This window comes from Astatotilapia calliptera, chromosome 20 (genome assembly GCF_964374335.1).
Source record: "Astatotilapia calliptera chromosome 20, fAstCal68.1, whole genome shotgun sequence".
Lineage (NCBI taxonomy): Eukaryota > Metazoa > Chordata > Actinopteri > Cichliformes > Cichlidae > Astatotilapia > Astatotilapia calliptera.
In genome coordinates this window covers 27,494,480-27,520,123 of record NC_137441.1, presented here as the reverse complement: position 1 = coordinate 27,520,123, position 25,644 = coordinate 27,494,480, and the positions used below count along the sequence as shown (strand labels likewise).

At 44.2% G+C, this 25,644-nt stretch overlaps 1 protein-coding gene across 2 annotated transcripts; it reads left to right on the top strand.

Annotated features, from left to right (window-relative positions):
* The first annotated feature begins 1,455 nt into the window (after positions 1-1,455).
* Positions 1,456-25,283, top strand: epha2b (eph receptor A2 b). 2 transcript variants are annotated; one of them, XM_026153821.2, is made up of 17 exons: positions 1,456-2,641; positions 3,306-3,385; positions 4,869-5,517; positions 15,948-16,103; positions 16,462-16,806; positions 16,989-17,116; positions 17,402-17,573; positions 17,650-17,746; positions 18,464-18,519; positions 18,639-18,764; positions 19,481-19,678; positions 19,779-19,840; positions 20,004-20,213; positions 20,320-20,469; positions 20,597-20,790; positions 21,662-21,817; positions 23,180-25,283. In XM_026153821.2, the coding sequence occupies exons 1-17, from the start codon at positions 2,476-2,478 to the stop codon at positions 23,286-23,288; spliced, it is 3,054 nt and encodes a 1,017-aa protein (XP_026009606.1). In that variant the 5' UTR covers positions 1,456-2,475; the 3' UTR covers positions 23,289-25,283. The 2 variants fall into 2 exon arrangements, with proteins under 2 accessions (XP_026009606.1, XP_026009607.1); XM_026153822.2 differs by having other exon boundaries at positions 1,457-2,641; positions 19,481-19,666.
* The last annotated feature ends 361 nt before the right edge of the window (positions 25,284-25,644 follow it).

Sequence of the window (25,644 nt, the reverse complement as noted above, 5' to 3'; positions counted from 1 at the left end):
GAGGGTGACTGGGACACAGCCTTGACCAGCAGAAGCCCACCGCTTTTCCCGCAGTGTCAGCGTCACAGGTGTGTGAACAACAATGCATGTGTGTGTTTGTAGGAGGCCCATGTCTAATCAATGACACACTGTATTGTAATCGTCTATTGTGGGGACACAACTGGCGCGCAAATGTAAACACAATTAGGAATAAACTCTTGGGAATCAGGTACAGCCCTCGGGCTGGACTGGGATATGCAAGATGGAGTGAGAAGCAAGATGTAAAGCGCGGCAGCGACTTATCGTTTCTATAGCCGGTTCTCAACATTTTGTCACAGAAACAGTGCGCAACAAACAATGAAAGCAGGTCAGATAAAGCTCAACAGTGAATTCCACTCTGCAGCAGTTGCTAGGTAAAGGACTTTTCCTAATTCCCCATATTCATACTGGACTCCCTCACTCCCACTCCCACATACCCTCCTGAGACTGAAAACAAAGATTAAACCTTTTTTTTTCCTTCATAACTTGACCACTGTCTATCTCCAGGGTTGGCAGGGTGCTGCATTTTTGGGATATTTCCCATAAATTATGATGGGTATCAGTAGGCCAGCTGTACTTTTGAATTCTGGTATTCTGAGTTGCTATTATGCTGATATGAATACATCTCTCTCCGCCTGTCACAATGATTCTGCTGCTGTATGTGGCAATGCACAGAACAAAGGTCGCCAAGTAAAGCGGCTCCCACTCCTCCTTGCGCCCATTCAGTGTGGCAAATAATTCTAAATCAATATTTCCATGCAAATGGTGCCATGCAGGCTGCTTGATAGCCAGGTAGGTAAAACTATAACCAACCCAATGATGCCTTCAAGTGGCCCCGGTAAAATGAGCTTCTTTTCCATGAAAACTGGATGGCTGATGGTTCATAATTTACTACAAGGCAAACAGAGCATGAAGAATTCTTTGGTCTACAAATGAGGAGATTTAAAGTTTAAAGTGTTTGTGTGTGTGTGTGTGTGTGTGTGTGTGTGTGTGTGTGTGTGTGTGTTTTAACAGAGCAAAAAAGTTTCAACACAGCATTTCTTAACACTACCTAAAGAATTGTTGATGCTCACAAAGCAGGAGATGAATATACAAAGTAGTCAAAGCTTTCCAGAGTGTCAAGAACTGGAGAACAAAAGTATAATTTAGAAATTTAAAGAGAGCCACACAGCAAAGAACAAGCCTGGCTGAGGTAGGAAGGGAAAGATTTCAAAAACTAGTGAGATGTTTCTCAAGACCAGCAACTAAAGAACAGCTGCAGAGACACGAGTGAATGACTTTGCCAAGTCAGGCAAAGTAATACTCTCAAAGAAGATGATCACTAGAACCCTGCACAGGAATGGACTTTGAGGTTGTAGACCAAGAAGAACTGAAGTATGACTGAAGTATGCTGAGGTCTATTAGGATTATGTATACTGGAAGTGCCTCGTTTGTTGAGATGAGATGAAACTAGAGCTCTTGGGCCACAGAGATGCTGTTCATGCTTGGAGAAAGAAGGAAGAGGTGTACAACACCACCCTCACAGTGAAACACGGTGGTGGGAGTATTATGTTGTCGGGATGCGTCAGTGCATCTGGAACTGGGAATCTTGGTCATGACTGGTAAGGACTGGTCAGGAATCTTGGTGAAGACTCACTGAGATTTTGAATTTAAAAGAAAACCTCCAGCAGGCAGCAGCAATCCTGGGTCTGGGTCATCACTTTGTTTTCACTTACAAAACATACATCGCTCCTTGTGAAAAACTACATCCAGAAGACCAAAGTAAACGTTGCTGACTGGCCTGCACAAAGCCCTGACTCGAATCCCTTTGGAAATCTGTGAGATGAACTGAAGATCAAGATCCGTGCCTGAAGACCATCAAATCTGGAGAAGCTTGAGAGATTCGTCAAAGAACAAGGAGCTGGAATTGCTCAGCAGACATGTGTTTTTTTTGTTTTGTTTTTTTTAAAAAGCTGACTATTAGCATCTATTTTGACCCTGATAGGTTTGAGGAGTTTTGTGATTTATTTTTTTGTGTGTGTGCAAAGTAAAATAATGTAACTTTCAATAATGCAAACCTGGATGCTCTGTTTTTTTTTTAACAGCATTAGGAAATCTTAAAAAAATTATTACTAATGTAATTTTCATTGGAGGGTAATAGTTCTGTCCTCTAACCCTCCTCTCTCCCAGAGGCTAACAGTGCTTTGCCCTTTTAGTGCAATTTGAGGTTGATTGCACACAGAAATATTTCAGGTTTTCTCTGGAAACTTGCACCAGGCTGTACTAACTGTGATAAGCTCTTCGAGATGTTCGTGATGGTTTGTTTGTAATTATGAAATGTCCAACAGTCCCTAAGTGCCTCACCACCCCACTGCCATTCACTCCCACCTCTGGAAACGCTAAACACACCATGCACGCACACTCACACAAACACACATTCCATCGGGCGGAGTCCGTGACGTGTCGTGCTGTTTGTGAATGAGCTGCAGCGAGCTGTGCTCACCTCTCAGAGTCCCAGCCAAGCCCAGCAGCGGAGAGAGGAAGGAAAAGTTTTTCCAAATGGATTTCTTTGGTGGAATCAAACGTTATTTGTTTTCATACGTACTTCTCAGTGGCATATTTATTACAATACAAACTAAAGAAGGTGAGTGACTTTTTTTTTTTTAAGCAAATCATTTAAAAACCTGGTTGCATTAAATCTGTCTGTGAGATTTTGCTTAAGGAAAGCACGCGTGCCATGCGGGACACCAACTTAAAAGTTGTTGTTTTAACAACCAGGAAATATTCTTCAAGCTTTATGACAGTCCTGCACTGCTCTGTCTCTTTCTTTATTTCAATGTTTTATTTGGATAAAAAAAAGAACTTCGCGGAGTTTGGTTTGATTATTAACCATCAGCAATGCTGAGACTTCGTGTGCGCTGCAGTAAACCACGTCGCACCAGCAGGTGAAATCTGCCACAATTTGAGTGATTTTTTCCCCCCCTCCCACTCCTCTATATTAAAAGAGGAATAATAGATTTCAACACGCTGACTCGAGTATATCAAAGTTTGCTGGCATGTGGCAAATGAAACGTCTAATATTCATGCAGCAAGCTGCCGCTCTTATTTAACTAAAATCTGATCGCTTCTTTAGTCTAAGAGCAAAACTCCAACTTATTCATGGCTTCTTATTTACAGATATCTCTTCTGAGGAATCAAAAGTCTAATATTTTTACTTATTTCAAACCAAACAAAATGTTTTCTGGATAAATATATATTTTAAAATAGGTGCATTCTCACTTACTGAAATTGTTCTCGTGTCTCCACAGAAATGCTTTTGGACATGAGGGCGTCAGGAGATGAACTGGGCTGGCTGACTTGGCCCTTAGATCAGGGAGAGAAGACCGGGGTGAGTAAAGCTCTGCTTCTGGTTTCTCCTCCAGCTCCCACGTTTCCTGTTGGAATTTGCCTTAAAGACAAATCAGCGTGGAGAAAATGCACGGAAAGGCTCCAGCTGAATGTAGACCCTCCAATTTGATGACATTTGACTATTTGACTCCTGTGGTTAGATGTGGAGCGGCTGCTGTGTGTGTATGTTTAGTTTTTTTTTTTTTTTTTTTTTAATGAAAATCAGTTAACCTTATATGCGATAGAGTAGCAGGATCCTATCAGGAACTGCATCCAAGCATGTCTGGACTATACCAAAAGCTTAGGCAGACAGAATAGCTGCTAGCGCTCAACTGGGAATACTTGCGGCTTCTTGTGGTTTGAAGGCTTCAGCTCCAGAATTGTATGTCAGAGAGCAATTAACTTTTAAAGTTTGCAGCATGTGGTGCCTCTCTATTTTTTTTTTTTTTTTTTTTGGAGAGGATGGGTTTAGGATGGAGGGGAAAACGTAAACGTCTACATTTAGTGCAGTGCCCGGCACATTATTACACCAGTGTACTAGAAACATATAATGCCTTCCGATTGGGCTGCAGTTTCACAGTAATTGACCAGTCAGGCTCATGCAAATTCACAGCAAATGGCTTCATTTCATGTACTGATGAGTCAAAGGCATGTGCAAGCGTGTTTGTGATGGCTCACCCAAATTTCTTGAAGAGAAAAAAGAAGAAGAAAAGAAATAAAACCTTTACATAAGTTTCACTTTTTCATTAATCAGCCTCAGGTGTTTTAAGGGCCCCTTGTAAAAATTGTGAAAAATGTTCACCAGCTGTTTTATAGATGTGTGGGTTCTGCTGCTGCACATTTAGTTTATATGCACAGTCACACAATCGGCCAGCTAAGCACATTTTTTTTTTTTTTTTTTAATTAATAGGACAGGGGCTACATGCAGAGACTAAACCACAGCCTCTGTCTCCGTGGGGCCAGTTGTTTCTCAGGAGCCAAGGTTTTGTTAAAACTTGCTGTGACTTTTTTTTCCACCAGAAATATTTGTGGCACCATTTAATATGCAAGCAGCAAAGCTATTTGGGGAACATGCCAACAAGTAGCCAGAGGGGGGAGGAAAAAAAAAGAAAGAATTGGAAATAATTTGGTATCTTTGCAATGTCAGAAATGCTCATGCTCATCAGCCCCTGAGGTTTGCTGTATTGTTATGCTGCTCGTAAAGTGCAGTTTTCCATGTCCCAGAAATGTGTTATTGCTGTGAAGCTGTAAAAATATTCACAGGGAGTAATTAGCAATTTGTGGAGCATGGCTTCCCTGACACACACTCATACCGTTCATACAGTAGTACAATAGCTGAACCCTTATGAGGAGTGCAATAGAGCCTTTTTCCTTTGCTGTCTTGGTAGTTTTGGTTTGCACATGCTTATGGGCTGCCCAGGGCTCGGTGTTCGTACCTCTTAACCTTTTTCGCTTGTTTGTGTGTGTGTGCTCTTATTCTTTAGTGGGAGGTTGTCCAGAGGACTCTAAATGGCTCTCAGTTCTACACGTACTCCATCTGCAACGTGGAGGAGCGTGAGCAGGACAACTGGCTGCGCACCACCTTCATCCAGCGGCATCCATTGGCCTCGCGGGTTTTTGTGGAACTTAAGTTTATTGTACGCGACTGCAACTCTTTCGACGGAGCCTCGTTAGTATGCAAGGAAACCTTCAACCTCTATACGTCTGAATCGGATGCAGATGTGGGCACCACCTTCCGCAAGAGCCAGTTTAAGAAGGTGGCCACCATAGCTCCGGATGAGATCACCGGCAAAAATGAAATGCACATCAACACAGAGACGCGAGTGGTGGACGGGCTGTCTCGAAAAGGTTTCTACTTGGCCTTTCAAGACATCGGAGCCTGCATCGCTCTTCTCTCCGTCAGGGTCTTCTACAAAACCTGCCCGGGAACCGTACAGAATCTCGCCACGTTCCCTGAGACGGTGGCCGGAGGTGAGAACCAGCCACTTACGAAAGTGAGCGGGGTATGCGTGGATAACGCAGCCAGTGAGGAGTCACCTCGCATCTACTGCACCGAGGAAGGGAAGTGGGCGGTGCAGGTCGGACAGTGCCAGTGCAAACCGGGCTACGAAGAGGTCAAAGACGCATGTCAAGGTGAGCACATGCGATTGAGTCTCTGGAATTCTCAAAGTCTTTCTGTCTACAGGCGCTTCGTCTGGGTGTAAACCAGGATTTGCTTCCCAGGAGAGTGTGCTTTTTAAAGCACCCATCCAGCATTAGTCACTATTTACCTTTATTTTAATTGCCACGGGGTGTAAAACAGGCCTGGATGGCAGAGTGTGGATCTTCATGATGGGTATTATTATTGTAACTCAGTGGAATTCTGCCTTTGGCTAACATGGTTCTTTTTTTGCAATGGAAGGAATGTTGAGGCCTACTTGTACATGCCCTGGCATTATCCCTGACCTTGAACTGATACCTGTAAAATTAGGAAAAGTGTTTTTGGGTTTCACTATGACTAACATGTGCAGTTCTAAGGAAAGAGTCATGTGAAGCACTTTAAAGCCTTTGTGATATGGAGGCTTAAGTTGGGAGAAGAGGTTTCGAGTCAGGTTGTACTTGACGTATTCATTTTTCATCGCTGGTGAATCTCATTTGGTAACAAAAAATATTTGAAAACATATCTTTTAAATAAAGAAACCTTTGGGTTGGAGTCACGCTCAGCTTTCAAATCACATATTTTAAAGTCTTGCTCAAGCACATGGCCCTTTCATGGTTCAGGGCTTACAGCATGTTGCATCAGGTTGATTTCCTGCCACCTCATTATCACCTGCTCTTGTTATCTTTTGAGTGTGATATGTCGTCCAGTGATACATCTGTCCCTTTGCCTTTGTAGTTGTGGTGCAGTTGTGCCTAAAGTCCTGCAAAAGAAGGGTTTTATTATTGCGGTGAGGGCTGTCAGAGTGACTGAAAGTGATCAAAGAAGCTGGGAGGCTACTGTACTGTGATGGATTAGCATCTTTAAAGATGGTTTGGGGAGGGGGGGGGGAAGTGGGAGGCGGCAGGAGGAAGCTTTTTGAGCCTCACTCACTTTGTTCATATAGAGCGTCACAGAGTGCTGAAGCCCTCCTCTTATGTGTGAACGGGCAAGTTGGCTGCATGTCGCCCTGTCTGCATCCATGTCTTGATCCTCCTCCCTCTGTTGTCACAGATTTACTGAGCTTCCACTGTGGGGTGTGTGTGTGTCTGACTTGAGCAGTGTATATGAACATATTGCACAGCCCGGCATGCAAGGACCTGTTCAGATCCGTTTCCATAACTGAACACCTGAAGACTCGGGAGCCTCATTCTCTGCTGCTCGTGACACTTGCTCGTACCCACCCACATGCCTGACCTGAATCACTCGTATACGGGTATGAATACCTCTAATAGACATCTGAAAGACATTTTGGGGGGCAGCGGTTGTAAATCCACCTGTGGCTCTGTAACAGATCTACTTTCCCATTTAGTTCCCCCACCAGTGGCAAAGAGCTGTTTTAAAAGCGATTACGTTTTCTGTCAGTAGATCATTTTTAGCTGCAGGAAAGTGGCAGGTAAGATGATTAGGAGGAGAAGCAGGAAGGAATGAGCGAGAGAGAGGGGTCATGCAAAAGCGAGAAGCTGTGTTTAGAGGAGGGGGCGTGATTTTTTTTTTTTTTTTTTTTTTTTTTTAAATGGAGAGAGGAGAGGAATGTAAAGGTAGGAGAACAATGGAGTGCTGTGTTTCCCACTGCATGGCCGGTGGAGCACACCTCCACCTCCTCTCCCTCGTGGTTGATACATTCCTGATCGGTTTGCTGAGGAGGAGCCTTCCAGCATTACTCCAGACCTGTGGAATTCCCAGGAGGGGGAAGAGCAGCTCCGGGTCGAGCCCTCACATAAAGATGACTAAACAAAGAACCCCCCCCCCCCAAGGGGGAAAAAAACTACCAGGATGAAGTTAAATGAGAGGCCTAAGATGCATGAGGGCAGTTGCAGATGAAGGTGGAAATGAATCACAGAGCTGCAGTGTGGGCCAAGATGAATGGTTCAGAGAGCTTAAAGTGGAATATCCTACCGACGCACAGTTAATCATTCTCCCCGCTTCTTTCCTGTGTGGAGCGCTGTTACGGGAGAAACCACAAAACTTCAATTGTGGCGCTTTTTCGTACTTGGGTTGAAAGTTTCCATGTTCGGCGATGTGTTCACTCACTTTTATGACTCCTCGCTCTTCCCGTGGGACCTATTAAATAGAAACCTGTGACTTCATCTGGTTTTTGTCTCCCGTCTCTTCATCACAGCTCCTCACTGTGGTACTTTTTTGGCTTGGAGATCACTCTCTGTCAAACTGTACCGCAGGGATCTTTTTCCCCCTTTTCTTTTCTCTCCCCCCCCCCCTTTTTTTTTAAACCTCTGAGTTTTTGTTGTTGTTGTTTTTTCTTTTTTCTATTTGGTGTGTGGCGCTGTTCTCTTGGTGGCCGTCGATGCTCATCGTAACGACAGAACCGAGCAAACAGACCCTGAAGATAAAACGCATCGCTTCCTGCACTGCACTGAGTGTTTAGAGCAGTTATTGTAAACGTTTTTATGAACTGGTTGTAAATCATATGAGTCAGCAAGGCTGACAAGACGGGTTTTTTTGGGGGGGTGGTTTTTAAAATTGGGACACTTTTAGATACTTTACAAGTGTATATTTTGTAAAAAAAAAAAAAAAAAAAATCTTTTTACATTTTTTTTAAATTAATCTTTTTATTTAATACTTAAAAATTTTCAAAAAAATTGTATTTAAAAACCCACTTAATCTAAACTGTAAATAGAGCACCGAGGAAGCTTTCTTTGATTGTTTCCCTTCACCATCTGCTATGGATCAGGATGCTGTGGAAATAAACTTTGCTTTTTTTTTATTCTGTGGGGGGGGGAAAAAATCACAACTTTCTTTCAATTACCTGGTCAGTCTTTTAAACCTCAACACTTTCCCCTTGTGACTCACTTTTGACACTGACAGTTTTCCTCTGCAGCCGATCACGCCCTTCCTTACCCACAGTCCTCCCTGGCACAATGCAATGGCATACCCGTTGCACCTCCTCAAAGGATCACAGCTGGTCCTCTGGTTTTTGTGTCTAAGTGCCCTGGTCCACACCTCCTCGGTCGCTCTAAAGCCTCAACAAATAAGGCCTAATCCCATATTATGGTTTACAGAAGACGCTATAGAAAAAGACACGCAGTGTGGAATATTTGGACTGCTGAGGGCACTTTCGGTGGAACAACTGTTTCCCCGAGTTCCAGTAAAGTTCCGACTCCTCTCTCCACAAAGGTTCCAGTAAACCATTTTCTCCCCCCCCCGATGTCTGTGTCCGTGTTTCCGAGCTCGTCCTCAGCTGATGTAACAAACAGTTGGTGACTGTTGTAATTGTGACTGCATGCTGTGGTGAGTGATTTGTATGGGTAGTAATTGACTTGGGTGTGTTTAGTCTTTTTAAGCAGAGTAACTACTGGTTCTGCTTGCTTTTTTGCCTTTGTGCAATCTCTCTTTTTGCCGTCCTCTGCCCCCTCTCTCCCAAAATCCTCCCTGTCCCTGAAGAGTCTTTCTATTTTAGCCTCAATTTTCCGCCCTCTCATCTCGTATTTATTTAATAGTTTCTTATCTCAGCGGATTATTTGCATCGTCATTTTATCGCAATTTACTCCCGAAACGCGCTCTGTTGCAGAAGCTGCCCCAAGTACAATAAACTTACAGACAAACAAAAAGTCTTTCCTCCACGTCTTGTGTTCATGTCTCCTGTGAAATCACTGAGTGGCTGTTATTACTGGCCGGGGTTCAGGTCATGAATATGACACCAATAGAGTTTAAACATCCCGTTTCACACGGCTATGATGGGACTATTTAGACTGTGTACAATTCTCATCTCAGCCCTTGATAAATACATTTCTCCGCAAGTGGCTCGTAAAGATAAATAGAAGCTAAATTAGAACAAGTCTGCCAATGGGAGAGTTTTTAGTGGACGGGGAGAGGAAAAAACAACTGGCTTCATGTAATGGTTAAGCCATAAACATTTGATGGAAGTAAATTATTTAAAAACAAAATACTTGATCTAGCATTTGCAATCTAAAATGTCAGAGATCGACACTTCAGTAGATGTAAATCTTTTAATCTGGTTGCGCTGAGAGCCAGCTGGTTCCTCATGGTGACTGCAGACTTATTAAAACAAAGGTGTTGTGCAATTTCACTCAATCTGATGGTGACTGTGCAAAGACGTGAACACGGCACCACTCCTCAAGATGACAGGGATTTCATTTAGCTGGCTTAAAGTGGATTTTACACAATGGAATCATCTCACTCCTGCAGGATAATCCCCACACTGAAATTTTCTGCTCTACCAAACTCCTTTAACCTTTGATCCCTGTGGCTGATCTCCAAAATAGGGGAAAAAGGGGGAAAATTGCTTAAGTCACAAACTCGTTGGACAATGCTGTTCATTTAGATGCACAGTCTAGATATAACCTTGGCTATAAACCCACTGTGATTACACTGATTTACTTTGGATTTCTCAGATCTTACGCCAAGCTAACGTATGCCTAGCGGGCTGAACTTGAGTGAGCTGGTTAGGTAATGGGGGTGGACTTTCAAGTGGTGTCATGCACAGTCTTGTTGGGCCACGCTTTTAGTGAGCAGAACACTGGCAGTTAATTCAAACAAGATGACAGAAAATGTAGCACAAGTTTTTAATGTGGACTGCAGCTAATCATAGTACTGTGGTTTAAAAAGTGTGACTGGTGTTGCGGTCGAGCCGTGGGGCACTTCATGATTTTATTTTAAAAAAAATGTATATACTTAAAAAAAAAAAAAAAAAATCTGTGGTGAATACCTAACCCTACAGTGGCCCTGAGAGGTCAAACCAATTGCAACTCAAGAAAACACCAGCAAATAGAAAAACACAATGGAAGTTAAATAAAACTCAACAGTGTTTTTGCGGAGACATTAACGTGACAGAACAGTTGCGTCTAACCTTGTGAGGGCGAAAAAGTTGCAGGTAATGCATGTTTTAATTCATATAATGCCGTAGATGCATGTTTGCTATTAGCCATTTCCTGTTAGCTTACTTCCACAGCTGTTCCATCACATTATTTTCTCCCCCTAAAATTTGGGAGTTTTTCTGCACAGCCTTTTTTCTATTTCCGTTGAGTTTTATTCAACTTCCGTTATATTTTGTGTACTTTATGCAGCTTTTTTTTTTTTCTTGGTTGGTCTTTTCTTAATTTGCAGTGTGTTTGAACTCTCAAGGCCAGCATACAGTACTAACCACTTAAAACACTTGCTGAAAATTCAGTGAGTTCTAATGATTTTAATTGTAGGCAGACCTCCTGCCTCCGAAACATTTAGAAGATGTGCACTGTAACAATATGGCAGCCACATTAAGGTTTAGCTAGGCGAAAAATGCAGTTGTAGTCACTTGAGCTGCAGAATTAAAGACCAAAGTCTCTCACATTGTCCAAGTTAAATGAAGGAGTTAGTAGGCAGTGGACCAAACAACTGTGAGGCACATGAGGGGGAAGCCCACTTTTTGAAACCTAAAAAATGTATAGCTTTGCATCTACAGTGTAATTAGCACAAATGGTTTCCATGCGTATTTTATTATTTATAATTAAATAATTATATGAACATTGAGGCACTGAGAACAGTGCTAGTTTTTGGATGTTCAGCAATCCTCATGTCATGGAAAACCAAAACAATGAGTGAAAAACGGGGGGGGAAAGGTTCTTTTGAACTAACGGGAAGTGTTTACTTTTCGTGTTCGTCATGACAAACAAGTGTTTTTGATTTACACGTAGTGCTGTGAATGTATTTTTAAAAAATTGATTAGTGCAGCTTTAATCGGAGTCCTCAACATTCTGACCAACACAACCAGTTTGTTTTTGCAGTCGCCTTATTTAGTTTCCAAATGTCCCTTGGCCCAAACAACTGACCCTTAGCAATTTTTAGCTTTTTAGTGTGCGTGTTGGTTGTGGTGGGGAAGTTGGGACATATTTCCTCTTGGTGACATTCCTGAGCCTGCAGGCTGTGTGTGTGTGTGTGTGTGTGTGTGTGTGTGTATGTGAAGCGCATTGTATTGTACTGCTGGTGTGTGAGGTCAGCACTTTCCTTCCCCCATGTCAGTCAGTCACCCCCACCTCCCCCAAGCACAACACACCACCCACCCGCCCTTCACTGCTAACAGGACGAGCCCACAGCGGAAACCGGAGGTCACCTAATCCCTTGGTGACTCCCCAACCCGTTGGCTCAGGGCTTTCCATTGTCGGTCGATGCCGAGCGGCCTTGCTCAGCCGCTTTCCATTTCGTTGTCCTCCCTGATAACCTTTATTGTTTATTGGTGCATTTCGGTCTCATTTTGGCCACTTCCCCTAGCCAGGAAGCAGACAGTGATCAGCATCCAGCGTGTTACCTGTTGGCTTGTTGTGGTGTAGTAAAACGGGTGTCGCGTTTGCCACGTGGTCATCTGGCTCTACCAAGCAGCTTTGCGGAAAACCACTGGAAGCTGTCTCTGTTGGCTCACCTCAACCAGTACTGGTTTCTTCGATGCATCTGCAAAACCTTAGAAACGCTGAGCACATTTCGTGTCTGCTTGACTCGACCTTTTTCTCCCAGTTTTCCTCCTCCTGTCAGTGAATCTGGGTGGACAAAGGGAGTGAGAGGCGAAAGCAGATCGGGGAATTTATTGTGTTTGTTAGCAACCCCAGATGAAAGCCTGAGAGCAATTGTAAAACAGATGTAATGCCCTTACAGCTGCTCCATTGGTCAGCTAATCCCTTTGACTAATGCTTCTCTACCCACCCACCCCCAACATGCACACATGCACACTCTGCTCTCAGCCCTTACACCTTTACTGCCTTCTGCTGTTCTCCCCTCCTTTACCTCAGTGACCCCCCCACCCCAGCTCATATTACCAGTTCACCTCCTTCAACACAGACCCCCATTGTTCCACTACCTCCGAGTACCCCAAAATGCTAATGGCGTGTTGTCACCCTACATACAAACAAAATGACATGACATATTGCAATTACAGGTTTGTCCCAAGGTGGAGAAAACCAGGGGGATGGGGAGTGTAATAAGAAGACAAGGGTACAGGCAAATGCCTTTAGTTATACTCGGGGAGCCATTCTGATTAAGATCTAGACATTGCATTTCTTGGTTGGTATTATTTTTGCAAGATGTTTTTTCTTTTCTGTTCACTGGCTGTAGTTCTGAATTTATCCTTTCTGTCTCCCTCCTCCTCACTGCGAGCATGTGTTTGTTTTACTTGGCCACTGACTCCCTGTAAGCCATGCACAGTTTAACTCACAATTGCCCTGAGGCAGACATGACCTTACTGCCTTTAAAAAGCCCTGCACTGGCTTCAATTGTTGGGGGACCAGGGGGGTTTCCCCTTACCATGTGCTGCCCGAGTCCTGAGGGCCGATTCCTGTTGTTGAGCCACCATGTTACCCATTCATCCATCTTTCCGACCGTGCATTCATCATTTCGGCGCCTCCATCCATCTTAACTTCAGCTGACAAGCCTTATGGGGTGGCCATCGGAGGCTCCCACTCCAGAGCCACTCAGGCTCCCAGCAATGTAGCGGGCCCCTGCACTCACTCTCAATAAACAAACACAGAGCCACTCGAGGCACACGGGGCCTCTCAAATGACAAACAGTTCCTTTCTTTGTAGCTACAGGGAGGGGAAAAATGGCCAGTCTAACTTTGTGAAATGTTTCAACTCTGAAGAAGCTGGCTGAGAGACATTTGTATACACGATCATTCATCTAAGGAGCCCCCCCTCTCTTTGTGGGTTTAGTGCCTCTGTTCGTGTTGGGTCAACACATTCTGGCTTCCTTTTGGGTTATTATTCTGTCTCAGGTCTCTGGTAGCCACAGCGGCAGTTCTTCTCCTGGTCACGCTCCCCTTATGCTTCCATGCTTTGATTGGCTGCTTTAGGAAGGAAGTCTGCGTCAGTCTCACACTTCCTGTTTCCTGTTGTGTCCAGCAACAATCCAAAGCCCCTCTCTCCACCTTCTCCGTGGAACAAGGAAGTTGTCTTTCACCGGACTTTTCTCCTTTGTCGAGGAATCCTCTCATCAAATACCTCAGCAGAGAATCATCTACTTTCATTTACCGTCAGTGACTCAAATGTTCATGATACACAAACTCCTTGACCTTTTTTTGTTACAGCGGAGACCTGGGCTGAAAATGAATCTGCTCTCAAGGCGCTCTGGTACAGGCCTCCTGTTGGGTGGTGTGCGCTGGAATGCATCTTGATTATAGAGGGGACTCGCAGAGTAAGGCCATCATCTCCGCAGGCCTGACCACGATGCATTGCAGCCGGCACTGTAGCGCCAAAAAGAGGCTAGTCCTCCTCTTTTCAGTTGCCATGTGGCATTCCGGCTATTCCCATCTGCAGCGCTTGGTTGTTTGTATGTTTTCTTTTTTTTCTTCTTTCAGCACTTGAATGGCATGGCATTCTCTTTGCCTGTTGGTCAGCGGTGAATAGCAATGTTAATGGGTTAGCTGGGAGGCTTTTTAGAGGCGACCGGGAGGAGAGAAAGGAGAGGAGGAAGGAATTTGGGGATTACGAGGAGGAGAGGTAGGGGTATGAATTGGGGTTTGAGGCAGCAGCTGTTCCCCCTTCTCAATGAGCGAGTTCACCCTTCCCCGTCTCCTTTCTTTCTCCCCTCTTTTCTTCAGTCCTCAGCAGGATACAGTATTTCTTCTGTCCCCTTCACACCACCTCTCTCCTGCCTCTCCTGTCCTCTTGCCTCGTCTGCGTTAATGAGTAGCAGTAGCTGTTGGTGAAACAGCTGGCTGAGACAGAAACGAGGCGCTGTCTTGAGGGAGGATTGAGTAACGCGTAAGCCTGTTGGCCAAACTTAAAAAACAAAACAAAACAAAATACCTCAAGCTGAGCTTTTTCTGTCTTCTAATCCTTATATAACACACACACCCGTTCACAGCAGCGCAGCTCCCAACCCGCAAAGATCGAGGAAAAAAACAAGCGAAGCTGGAGTGAAATGTACGGTTTATTGAGGAAATCCCCTTGATATATCTTAAACAGAGCCACAGCCATGTGCTGTCTGTGTGTGTGTGTGTGGGCACTTGTAGGTTGCAGATAAACTTTGACTCAATTCGACCTCAGTGAAAGAATTCTGCGTGAATCTGATTTTTATCGTCATCCTCGGCTCTCCTTTATAAGTCGCCCCTGTTGGAACACGTACATTTTGCCTTTGATTTGAATGTTTTGTTGCTTTTCCTCTGTCAGCGGCGTTAACCACAGTCTTTGAATATCATGAAAGGTTCTTACATTGTCTGATCTCTATTTCTAGCACCTCTTTTGAATTTTTTTTTTATCACTTGAACCTTTACAAGTGAGAAAATGTAAAGGTCTGTCATTACTCATTAGCTATTTACTCCAGAAATACAACTTGGAACAAAGGCAGAGATGTCTTATTTTGTGTTTCTGTGTGTGTGCGTGTGTGTGTGCGCGTGTGTGTGTGTGTAGTTGAACTGACTTAGCAGAGGGATGTGAACAGGTGACAGGCAGTAGACATAATCCCTGTTCTGATGTCAGCTTGTCCCATGTGTCCAAGGCTGTGCTTTGCATACATGTATGTGTTTTCTGTGCATGTGTTCGGTGCACACATGAATGCGTGTGTGGATGAATGTGCAACGGCGTGAGGACACGAGCGGCAGCAGGCGTTGGAATGCTCTCGCGGAGTTAATGGGGAGCCATCTCGTTTTCACTCCCCTTTATGGCACGCTCTCTCTGAGATTTCACACCACATTAAGTTCGTATTTCACCGCGGCTACGCACAGCTGGACCCCTACCTGCGTCTCTTTATTCAGAGTTGGACGTGTGAAATCGGGTGTCATCTTATCTGAGCGATACAGTTTCAAAGATCTGCATGTGGTTCTGTAAAAGGAAAAAAAAATAGAGATGATGGATTGTCAGGCGCACGCGGATGCAGTTTTGGGCTGATTCTTGGTGTTTTTAATGAAAGCTGTTGCTTCCATTCCTCTCTCCCGTTGCAGCACTGAAAACCTAAGTATCGTCAAATGTGGCATAACTGGTTGTGCTTTGAGAGACGGTGAGAAGCCAACAGTGGAGTGAGGGAGGAGGCGTTAGTAGTTGAAGAAGTAAAGGGCAGGAGTGCAGGCTGGGTTGGGCTCATCTGAGTATTTTAATAAGTAGAGCCAGCACCATGCAAACTCTTGCACATGTTTTCCCTACAAAATATCTTTCACTTGGAGGTGGCTGAGGCTGAGGAGGTAGAACAGGCCATCTGCTAATTGGAAGGTTTGATCAATCCCTGTCTGCAACCAGCCAATTACTGAGCCCTGTATAAATGTGACTTTTAGTCTTGACATGTCAACTTAGCCTGATTGTGTTGCACATGAGGTCAAAAGTTCACAGCATTGCTGCTCTATTGACGGGTGTAGAAAGGTCTGGAGAAACTAGCTTTGCATTGTCATTTGGGATGCTGCCTGAAGTCATTTGTTGTTCTGCTGCTTATGCAAATGTCGTCTTTGTCTCTGCAGAATGTCGGCCTGGCTCTTTCAAAGCGGAGGCATCGAGTGACGCGTGCGAGCCATGTCCTGCCAACACCGATACGCTGGAACATGGTGCTGTGCTTTGTCCCTGCAAGGATGGCTTCTTCCGGGCCCCAACCGACCCCACTACTGGACCCTGCTCAGGTGAGACCCGTGGAAGGAAAAAAAGAAACATTTGAAATGAGGATGTGTTTGCTACTCAGCCAGTGCAACCAGTGCCATTTCCACACGTGACCTTTCCAGTGTGTAATCAAAACAGACATTTTAAAAGTGACTGTGAATCCTTCAGGATGTGCAGGGGTGTGTTTATGGTTTTGAACTGGCAGCATGACTTTCAGCTGACACCGGACATGTTTAAAAGTTATTTTTATCAAACTTCTAAAAAAAAAAGAAGTATATTTCCAGTCATAGCTGAAAAAAAAAATCCCACACATCTGGCATCGTGTGCTTCTCTTCTTCGTTGCTCTTAATGCTGCGTGCATTTCAAACCTGTGCTCACCAGGCCCCCCCTCTGCACCACGAGATCTTTCGGCTGTCCGTCAGCCCTCCGTGGGAAGACTCATCCTCTCCTGGACCCCCCCTGAAGACACCGGAGGTCGTAATGACATCACCTACAGCGTGGAATGCCAGCGCTGCGATGGGGTTGTGTGTCAGCCCTGTGGGGAGAGAGTTCGCTATGAGCCGGGGAGCACGAAGCTGACTGAGGCCAGGGTGTCAGTGAGCGAGCTGGAAGCTCACCTCAACTACACCTTCATCGTGCAGGCGCACAGCGGCGTGTCGCAGTTGGCTAGTGAGGCTCAGCGGCCAGCATCCAGGAGCAATGTCACTATATTTCTGCACTACACAGGTGAGCACAGCTGATATGAAGCAGCAGTGTGGGGCTATCTGTGAGGTAGCGACAACTCCACAGGTTGAAAGATGAACTGTCGGATTTCAGCTCTAAAGTCTATTATTTTATCTATTGTTTCTTATATCCTCTCAGCTTTTCACATCACAAAAAACCCCTAATATTCTCTACCCTCTCCTTAGATCCCCCCCAAATTACCACAATGCGACTGGTGGGACGGACCTCCACCAGCCTGGCTCTTTCCTGGGATGTATCCCCTCGACCACGTGCCCAGCTTCACGTCCGGTATAAACTAACTTACCACAAGAAGGTGAGCATCTTTTGTTTTTCTCACCAGGAATGCCCTGAAATCAAACTTTGTCTTATGTATCATTTTGGTTTTGTGTCAGTGTATGTGTGTTTCGCATGTTGTTTAAATAACAGATCCACTGGATCTATTTTGAATATTCATAATTATATCACGAGGCATAAATTTTCAAAATCAGACATCGCCGTTTTGGCCATAAGCTTAAGCCACTAATATAAATGGCTGCAGGATCACGTCTTCTGCAGTAACACTGGCTGCTTAGATCACATTTCTTCCTCTGCCTCCCAGGATGACAACCTTGATAAGACTACCTACACCGTGCTCACGCTCGACAAGAACTCTGCGCAAATCAAAGATCTGGCCCCGGGTACGGCCTACCTGTTCATTGTGCAGGCCCTCGGCAGCGATGACAACTCCGAAGGCTCCAGAATGGAGGAGCATTTCGAGACCTTGACTGAAGGTACTTAGCAGAATCCCTCTACAAGTTTCACTAGTTTCATGCAGATGTGTGCGTCTAACCTTGTTTTCTCTTCCAGGAAGCCCGTCTCAGAACTACACTGTCTTATTAGTGGCGGCAGTTGGGGTGGCGATGATGCTGATCGTAGTGTTCGCGTTCCTTTTCTTCCACAGACGGTCAGTAAACGTCCCGCTCTGCTTCCCTTCCCTCCACTCTCTGTCTGCTAACCGGTCAGAATAAGTCCTCCTCCACCAGCTTCCTCCCTCATTCTTCTGCTTTTCCTTTTTGAGGGGCCTCCAAATGGCCCCCGCATTCATCTCTCCTCACCTCTCACTTTTTCCCTTCCTTTAGCCAGCTTTCTCTTTCTATTTATCTGGATTTGTGTCCCAGCATTCACTGGCGAGGAATTTGCGTTGAATGTGCCTTGTCATTGCTCAATGGTGATATTCTAGTGAGTGTTGGGGGGGTAGTGGGGGGGCCCTTGAAAGGAAATTTGCCCAGAGTGGTACATTGTTGGTGATAAGAGGGGCTTGGTTCTTTCTGCACCAGGCCACGGGTACTTTGTCAAAGGTGACCTGGGTCTCTGCTGTAGCAGATTGTACTGTAGCCCGCCTGTCTACCTCCCTCCCTCCCCTCCTGCTCGTCTGTCTTTCAGTCTTTAAATCAGCTTTGCAAACACAGCCTATCGACAGCCGCTATCAAAGGGCCACTTCTTTCTGAATGGATGCATTGCAGCAGTGAAAGCCTTAGAGCAAAAGAAAAATTGCTACAAAGGTTGCCATGTGCTCTTGATGTTAAAGGAAGGAAATAATAAAGAGATAAAGTAGGGCATTAATTTGCAGATGGATTTTTAAAAATTTATTTATTCCTTTTTTTGTTTGTTTTGTTTTTAGAAAAAGGAACTCTCACACCAGGCAAGGACCAGAGGACACGTACTTCTCCACCCCAGGTAAAATTAAATAAAATTCTCCCACCTTTCTGTCTCATTTCAGTGAATTGACTTGATTTATTTGTCGACCTACAATAACAGTGTTTGTTGTTGTTGTTGTCTCTTCCTTTGGTTGACAGAACAATTGAAGCCTCTGAAAACCTACGTGGATCCACACACATACGAGGACCCCAACGTGGCCGTCCTCAAGTTTGCCACCGAAATCCACCCCAGCCACATAACCAAACAGAAAGTCATCGGAGCTGGTGAGTGACAGCCCTGCTGAGACAGTCTGTTGTGGGTCTTAGCTCTGAGACGTTGAAAGATTTTTCCAATCCCCCAAATTCGCTGTTTACATTGTGCATTTTCCACAGCTTAGCAGGGTGACTGACGGTGGTTACTTCAGTGAGATTAACATCCGTCAGGCTCGCACAACAAGTTGAGACATTTTATTGTCTTGGCTGTGGCACCTTTTTTGTCGTGGCTCAAGTTGACAGCACACTTACACAAAAAAGGAACTGTTGCAAGAACGGTGTTTTGGAACGATATCAGAGCACCTTCCTGAGCGCTGTCGGCTTTTTTTTTTTTCTTTCCATTTTCTGCCCCACATGATGATACGTTTACTCAACTGCGACAAACTTTTACCCTGTAAGCAAACGGTCTTTTCCAACACCCGCTTCCCACGACCGCGTGCCCCCCACCCGTTCTCCTCTCGTGACAGCTGATTCCCATGCCCACCCCCCACCACCACCCTGAACTACAGGCTAATAAAACGACAACAGAGAATCAGGCTCTGAGAACACACCTCTATGAGAGAGCCCCGGGCAAAACAGCCGCGCAGACTTCCTCATTTTCAATCTGTAGCACAGCCAAACCCCTGTGGGTAAACTCTTGAGATGTATCAGATGCATGTTCCAATATTGGGCATCTAGTTTTCAACTCAAGTGTCTGAGTGATGGTGTTTTTTCTTTTTTTGTTGCAGGGGAGTTTGGTGAGGTGTACCGCGGTATTCTGAAAGCGCCGGGGAGGAAAGAGGTGGCAGTGGCTATCAAGACACTGAAGCCTGGCTACACCGAGAAACAGAGGCAGGACTTTCTGAGCGAGGCCTCCATCATGGGCCAGTTCTCCCACCAGAACATCATTCGCCTAGAGGGAGTGGTTACCAAATGTAAGGGTTTCTGTGAGTTTGGCCGCTTCTTTTCTAAGTTTTATATGTTTCAGTTGTTTTGGTGCAATGGAAAGATGTGTAATTTATTATTCTTGGTGGCTTCTTTGTGCAGTTAAACACGCCATGATCGTAACTGAATACATGGAGAATGGAGCTCTGGATAGGTACCTTAGGGTAAGTCCACAACATACAGTTTTTACTAATGCAACTATCTCTGTGAGTATAGCCACAAAGAAGCTGTTAAAAACACAAGAACGAGCTCTGAAGTTCAGAGTTTGATCCTTTTTCTTTTTTGTTTTTTAAGTTATTATAATAACTGTTTTGTTTCTTACACCAGGACCATGATGGTGAGATTTCTTCCTTCCAGCTGGTGGGCATGCTGCGTGGCATCGCTGCAGGCATGAAGTACCTCTCTGACATGAGCTACGTCCACCGAGACCTGGCTGCCCGCAACATCCTCGTCAACAACAACATGGAGTGCAAAGTGTCTGACTTCGGCCTGTCCCGGGTGCTGGAGGACGATCCTGAGGGGACGTACACCACAAGTGTGAGTAGATGTGGGCCTTCCTGAGAGCTTTTCTCCAGCCAGAATCATCTTACCACGTTTTAAAGATCTGTTTCTTACCGTTTTTTAACATTTTTTTCTCACATAGGGAGGTAAAATTCCGATTCGCTGGACAGCTCCAGAGGCAATAGCATACAGGAAGTTCACCTCGGCTAGTGACGTGTGGAGTTTTGGCATAGTCATGTGGGAAGTTATGGCTTTTGGAGAAAGACCTTACTGGGACATGAGCAACCACGAGGTATGTGCCAGACAAGCAAACTTCATAGAATTAAAAAAAAAAAAAAGACCACAAAGTTTGAAGAACCCTGTCATTTTAAAGAGAAAAAACAAACAAAAAAAGGGCTAATGAGATCAACTGTTTCCAGGTGATGAAGGCCATCAATGAAGCTTTCAGGCTCCCGGCACCTATGGACTGTCCCTCAGCCGTTTATCAGTTGATGCTGCAGTGCTGGCTCCAGGATCGCGCCAAGAGGCCACGTTTCGGAGACATAGTGAGCCTGCTGGACAAGCTGCTGCGCAGCCCAGAGTCCCTGAAGACCATTGCAGACTTTGACCCACGGTAAGATTTATTTAAACACTAGGCAGAAGGCTTATAGTGCATATTTTTCTAGTGCTGACTCTACAGTGGCTGCCACTATCAGCAACCAGTTCTTGGAAAGAGCCCTTTAACCAAAACATTTGGCAATACAATAATAATATAAATTACTTTTTTTCCCTCCTCCTGTCTCATTTATGTAAACGTCCTTTGAGCTCTTTCAGCTTCCCTTCTGCTAGATGTTAGGACGGAGCCATGCGATGTGCATTGAAGACTATGCACATCATTATTAACAAGTCTGTCAGGGAAATGACTCAGTTTATTTAATAAATCAAGGCTTTTTTTTTTTTAAACAGTTTGACTGACGTCTGACTGGACTTTTGTCACAGGAGTTTTAAAACGTGACTAATTTGACTCGACGCTCAGCTCAGAGTTGGCCGTCTGACTTCAGACTCAACCTTTCCTAGCTTCAAAGGAGAGCTTTAGGCAGCAGCTCAACCATTAAGTTTAATTTTACAAAATTGCAGGATGTTTAGGGTCAACTGGGGCAGTGGCAGTGTTAAGATGTTATACTTAAAAACATCAGGACACACTGACACCTTTGCTGCTGGGCTAATGGAAGAATTATGCGTGCTAAAGATTTTTTTTGTTGTTTTTCGTTCTTTTGTTTTTGATGTTTTTTGTGTGTGAGAATACATACTTTCACCTTTGTGAAAACGCATTAGAGCCAGAAACGGTGAGAAAGGACAAAGGATGCCACGCTATCTTTCGCCCCAACTCCTCCGACTGGTTTTTATCACTGGTTTCCTGCACAGTAATTGCAGTTCAGTCATCAGCCTTTGTTGTGGGGAAAGCCTGCTGATTATTATCATTTGGATCCATTTTACTTTACCAGCGTATCCATCCGCTTGCCAAGCACCAGCGGCTCAGATGGCTCTCCCTTCAGGTCGGTGTCTGAATGGCTGGAGTCCATCAAGATGAGCCAGTACAGCGAGAACTTCACCTGCGCCGGGATTGTCACCATGGAACAAGTCCTGCAGATGAAAACTGAGTAAGTGTGACATGATATTAAAGTAGCAGTTATCTTATTTGCTCACAGGTTTTAAGATTGTAGATCCAAAAGTTGCACACTTGTTTTTCCTCCCAGCCCCTGACGGACTTCTCTCGGGCAGTTCATGTATCTGTTTTCCCAAAGATGTTAAGTTTTAACAGCCAGCAAAATAGTTTGCACTCAATATAATCGCCAGCCTCGGTTACAACTTAAGAAATGTTTGAGATGGAAAATTTAATCGAGGGAAGGAGAAGAAGTGGGGCTCATTTGTGGTTGGCTGACGGTGGTGGCTTGTGGTTACTGCAGTTCTTATTTTTCTTGCCCTCCTCCATCCTTTCTCTTCTCCCTCCCTGCACCCAATCACACCCGCTGCCCTGGACGGCACTTTTACTCGAGCCCCTAACAAACCGCCAGTTTTGCCCGTTTAGATCGAAGGCCTTTTGTGGCTTCTTCAACATTAAAGTAGGGGAAAGAGGGGGGGAGGAGGGAATAGGCTGTAGAGGAGCAGCAACTAGAGGAGATTACTGAATTGAAATGGATGTGATTTCTGGAGAGATTGAAGAGGTGCGCTCAGAAAGTACTCCCTGAACTCATCACAAGATGGTTGAGGCAATTAGATCTTCCCTGACTCCCCCGATTACAAAAGGGGTAATTTAATGAGATGAACTCAACGTTTCGGGAAGAAAGGCTTAGTGAAGCATATAGTATAAGGTTGCTTTAGCTCTATAACGAGGGCCAGAGCATTTTCTAACCACATGACCAACCAAAAATAAACCCCTCCACACCCCATTCTGCCACAACGTATATATGTAGGTCTTGATCTTGGGAAGATGGGCAGACTGTGAAGCAGAGACAAACCCTTTTGAAGTATTTGTCATACAGTATGGTGTGATTTCATGGCCCCATGTTTCCATCTCGGGGCATCTGGTAGCACTCTTGGAAAACCAGCAGTTATTTACAACGCGCCCTCTGCTTGCCAGACAACTGATTCATCGTCAGCAGAGAGAATCCTTGTTAAGTAATTAAGGCTGTAATTAAGGCTTTGACTTTAGGCTGCTGCTTTGCAGGGCTTTTGCAGGTTCGCGTCGTGCGCTCGTCGAGCCCCCTGTGATGTCCTTTTTATTTTTCTTATGAAAGATCAATCAAAGCCTTGGCAGACTGCACACTTGGAAAGCATCCCACGTAGGCATGAATCGGTTCAGCTCCGGGCTGGCATTTCATCACATCGAATGAGTCAGTGATTACTTCAAGGCTCGAGAGGCAGGAAGGATGTGCGTGAAAAGTGTTGGAATGTGGCCAGACTGTAAATCCATGTGGCGCTTCTCTTATATATCCTCCTCGTTGTGTGTGTGTCCTTTGCAGGGATATTAAGAACATTGGAGTGAGGCTGCCTGGACATTTGAAAAGAATTGCCTACAGCATCTTGGGCTTAAAGGACCAGACCAGCACACTGAGCGTGTTTGCAGTGTGATCCTTATAATGAAGGGAATTCAAATCAGGCACTGCAGCCGGCAGCCCTTTGAACTCTAAACGGAGCTGGAGCACTACTGCGGGGATGGCTTGGGATCATCAGAATCAAGAGGACTGTGCCATCCTTTCAGGCTGACTGAATAAGACAAGCTTACTGTACATTTTTTCTGATTTCTTATCTACAGGGAATGGAGCAAATACACACCGACAAATATATCAAGTAGACTGTGTATATTTGAATATCTATTTTTTTTACTATCCATAATTTCTGTACAGATGCAATTTTATCTTTATTTTCTCTTTCTTTTCTTTTTTTCCATCTACGGTTCATAAAACGGTCTACTCCTTGGAATGCTTTACACAAATCGTACCCTGAGCTTGTTGTATCCAGTACCAAACAAACAAGCGAAGGAACAGTCAAGGTGTGATCAGCCTTTTTGTTGTGACTGTGGTCGGCAGTGATGTCACAAAATCTTCCTTTAATTGGCACCTTGCTCCATTTCCTGTTAGGCCGGCCGATGAGGACGGAGTGCCGCAGTGGCTGAAATGAGCTTGAGCTGGCCCAGAGTTAAAGAGATGGTGTTGCCTGGGTGCATAAACACAGATGGACCTTGTGTTTTTACTGGCCGCCTCCTGGCTGTGTGCAGAAATTAAGCTATAATCTTATAAGTGATGTTTATATGAGAAGAAAAAGAGAGGACATATGTGAGGTACTCTATGTGTACAGAATCCCCCCCCTCTCTTAGTTTATAGGAACGAAAACCTACAATGAAGCACTTGGATCGAAGAATCAAGAATTGCAGTAGTTTGCAATTCCACTCAAAAGTTTCTATTGGAATGCAGCACGTTTGTTTGTAGTGTGCCGGCAAACGAAGAGGGGGAAAAAGAAAAAAAACATACCCTGGGGAAAAAAATGGTGAGGATTAAATAATGAGTGGTTGTGGTTGAGACAATTTCACACTAAATAATAGTTTGGTTTGCAATTTCAATGTCTCCTTTAGTTTTGTAAAAGCTTTACAGACATTCGTTCATATTCTTGTTGGTTTGGGTAACACGTCGGCTGGATGAAGCTCTATGAATAGACAGTTGCTTGATTTCCGACATTTAAAGACTTTATCTTTTTGTTAAAGTGCCTCTTTCTAGGAGTTTAGCGAGAGTTTGCTTCCGTCTATATAAAAGAAGCGGCTCTATAACGTAGTGGATAGTGGACAGTGTGCCCCAGTGCTTTAATTGATGACTGCAATGCGTTGTGTTACTGATGTACACCTTCCTTTACTTGAATTTTTAATGTATTTTCAAAGTGTATCTATGATTCTGTTGTAGCAGTTAGACACCCATCTTTGGAAAAGGGATTTTTTTTATTACTGTGTTTTATTGATTGCAGTTACATTTTGTATCGTTTTCATGATTTCGCTATTTACCAGCTACCAAACAGATTATTTTTCTAAGTTCATCACTTTCCAAAGCAGCATCTCCTACTTCTTTTGCTTTCTTCCTTCATCAAAGAGCAATTTCCTCCCTTTGTGCCTGTTGTTTTATACTGTATTTAATAGTGTATTTATTTTGAACTTGTATTTATTTATCCTGATAAACATTGAGCTGGGTTTATAATTGGAGCTTGCTCTCTTATTGTCAGTACTTTAAAAAAAAAAAAAAAAAAAAAAGGAAAAAAAAAAGCTGTAATGTCCCTTTTTTTTCATTCCTGGTTTCTTTTTACTGCCTTTGTTGCATTTGCGGAGCAATAAAGTCTCGAGTTTGGCAAAGCCCGTTGCATGATGGACATTAAAACAAGCAGAAGAATGTGTCTTTTAAAAGACGCCATGTTTTTACACCCACCTGGGTATGCTGATGCTATTGGGTGTTTTTAATTCTAGAGTTGGAAACTATAAAAAAAGTCCTCAACGAACTCTTTGGAAACAGATTACAAGGCTGCTCCTGAAAATGTTTTACAGGAGTTATATGATCTAATCAACATTAAAAAAAATCTCACATTTAACTCTGATTCCTGCATTTATTAAAAACTTATTTTAATGGCATTTAATTACTTCTTGGGAAATGATCTGATGTGTAGTGCTGTGAAATTTTACAGTAATGAGAAAAGGAAAGTTTTCACTGGACTCTCTGCAGTCCTGTGAAAAACTAAGAACACCCTTACTGCTTCCATACGAATTATGAGGGTAGGTAAAAGCCAGGTGTAACAAGTCGATGAGCTGATCATCAGCGAACACGGCATGGAGGAGTCCTGATCTCGGCTTGTTTTGAAGCCACAGGACATGACCAACTTGCAGTCATTGAGTCAACCATGAATTCCGCTGTGTATCAAAGTACTCTAGAGTCTGATATGAGGCCATCTGTGA

Bases quoted from the DNA above. Each gene is read 5' to 3' on its own strand.
- epha2b (XM_026153821.2), top strand. From the start codon at position 2,476: ATGAGCTGCAGCGAGCTGTGCTCACCTCTCAGAGTCCCAGCCAAGCCC. The intron at 2,642-3,305 runs GTGAGTGACTTT...GTGTCTCCACAG, and splicing joins TACAATACAAACTAAAGAAG to AAATGCTTTTGGACATGAGG. The intron at 20,470-20,596 runs GTATGTGCCAGA...AACTGTTTCCAG, and splicing joins GGGACATGAGCAACCACGAG to GTGATGAAGGCCATCAATGA.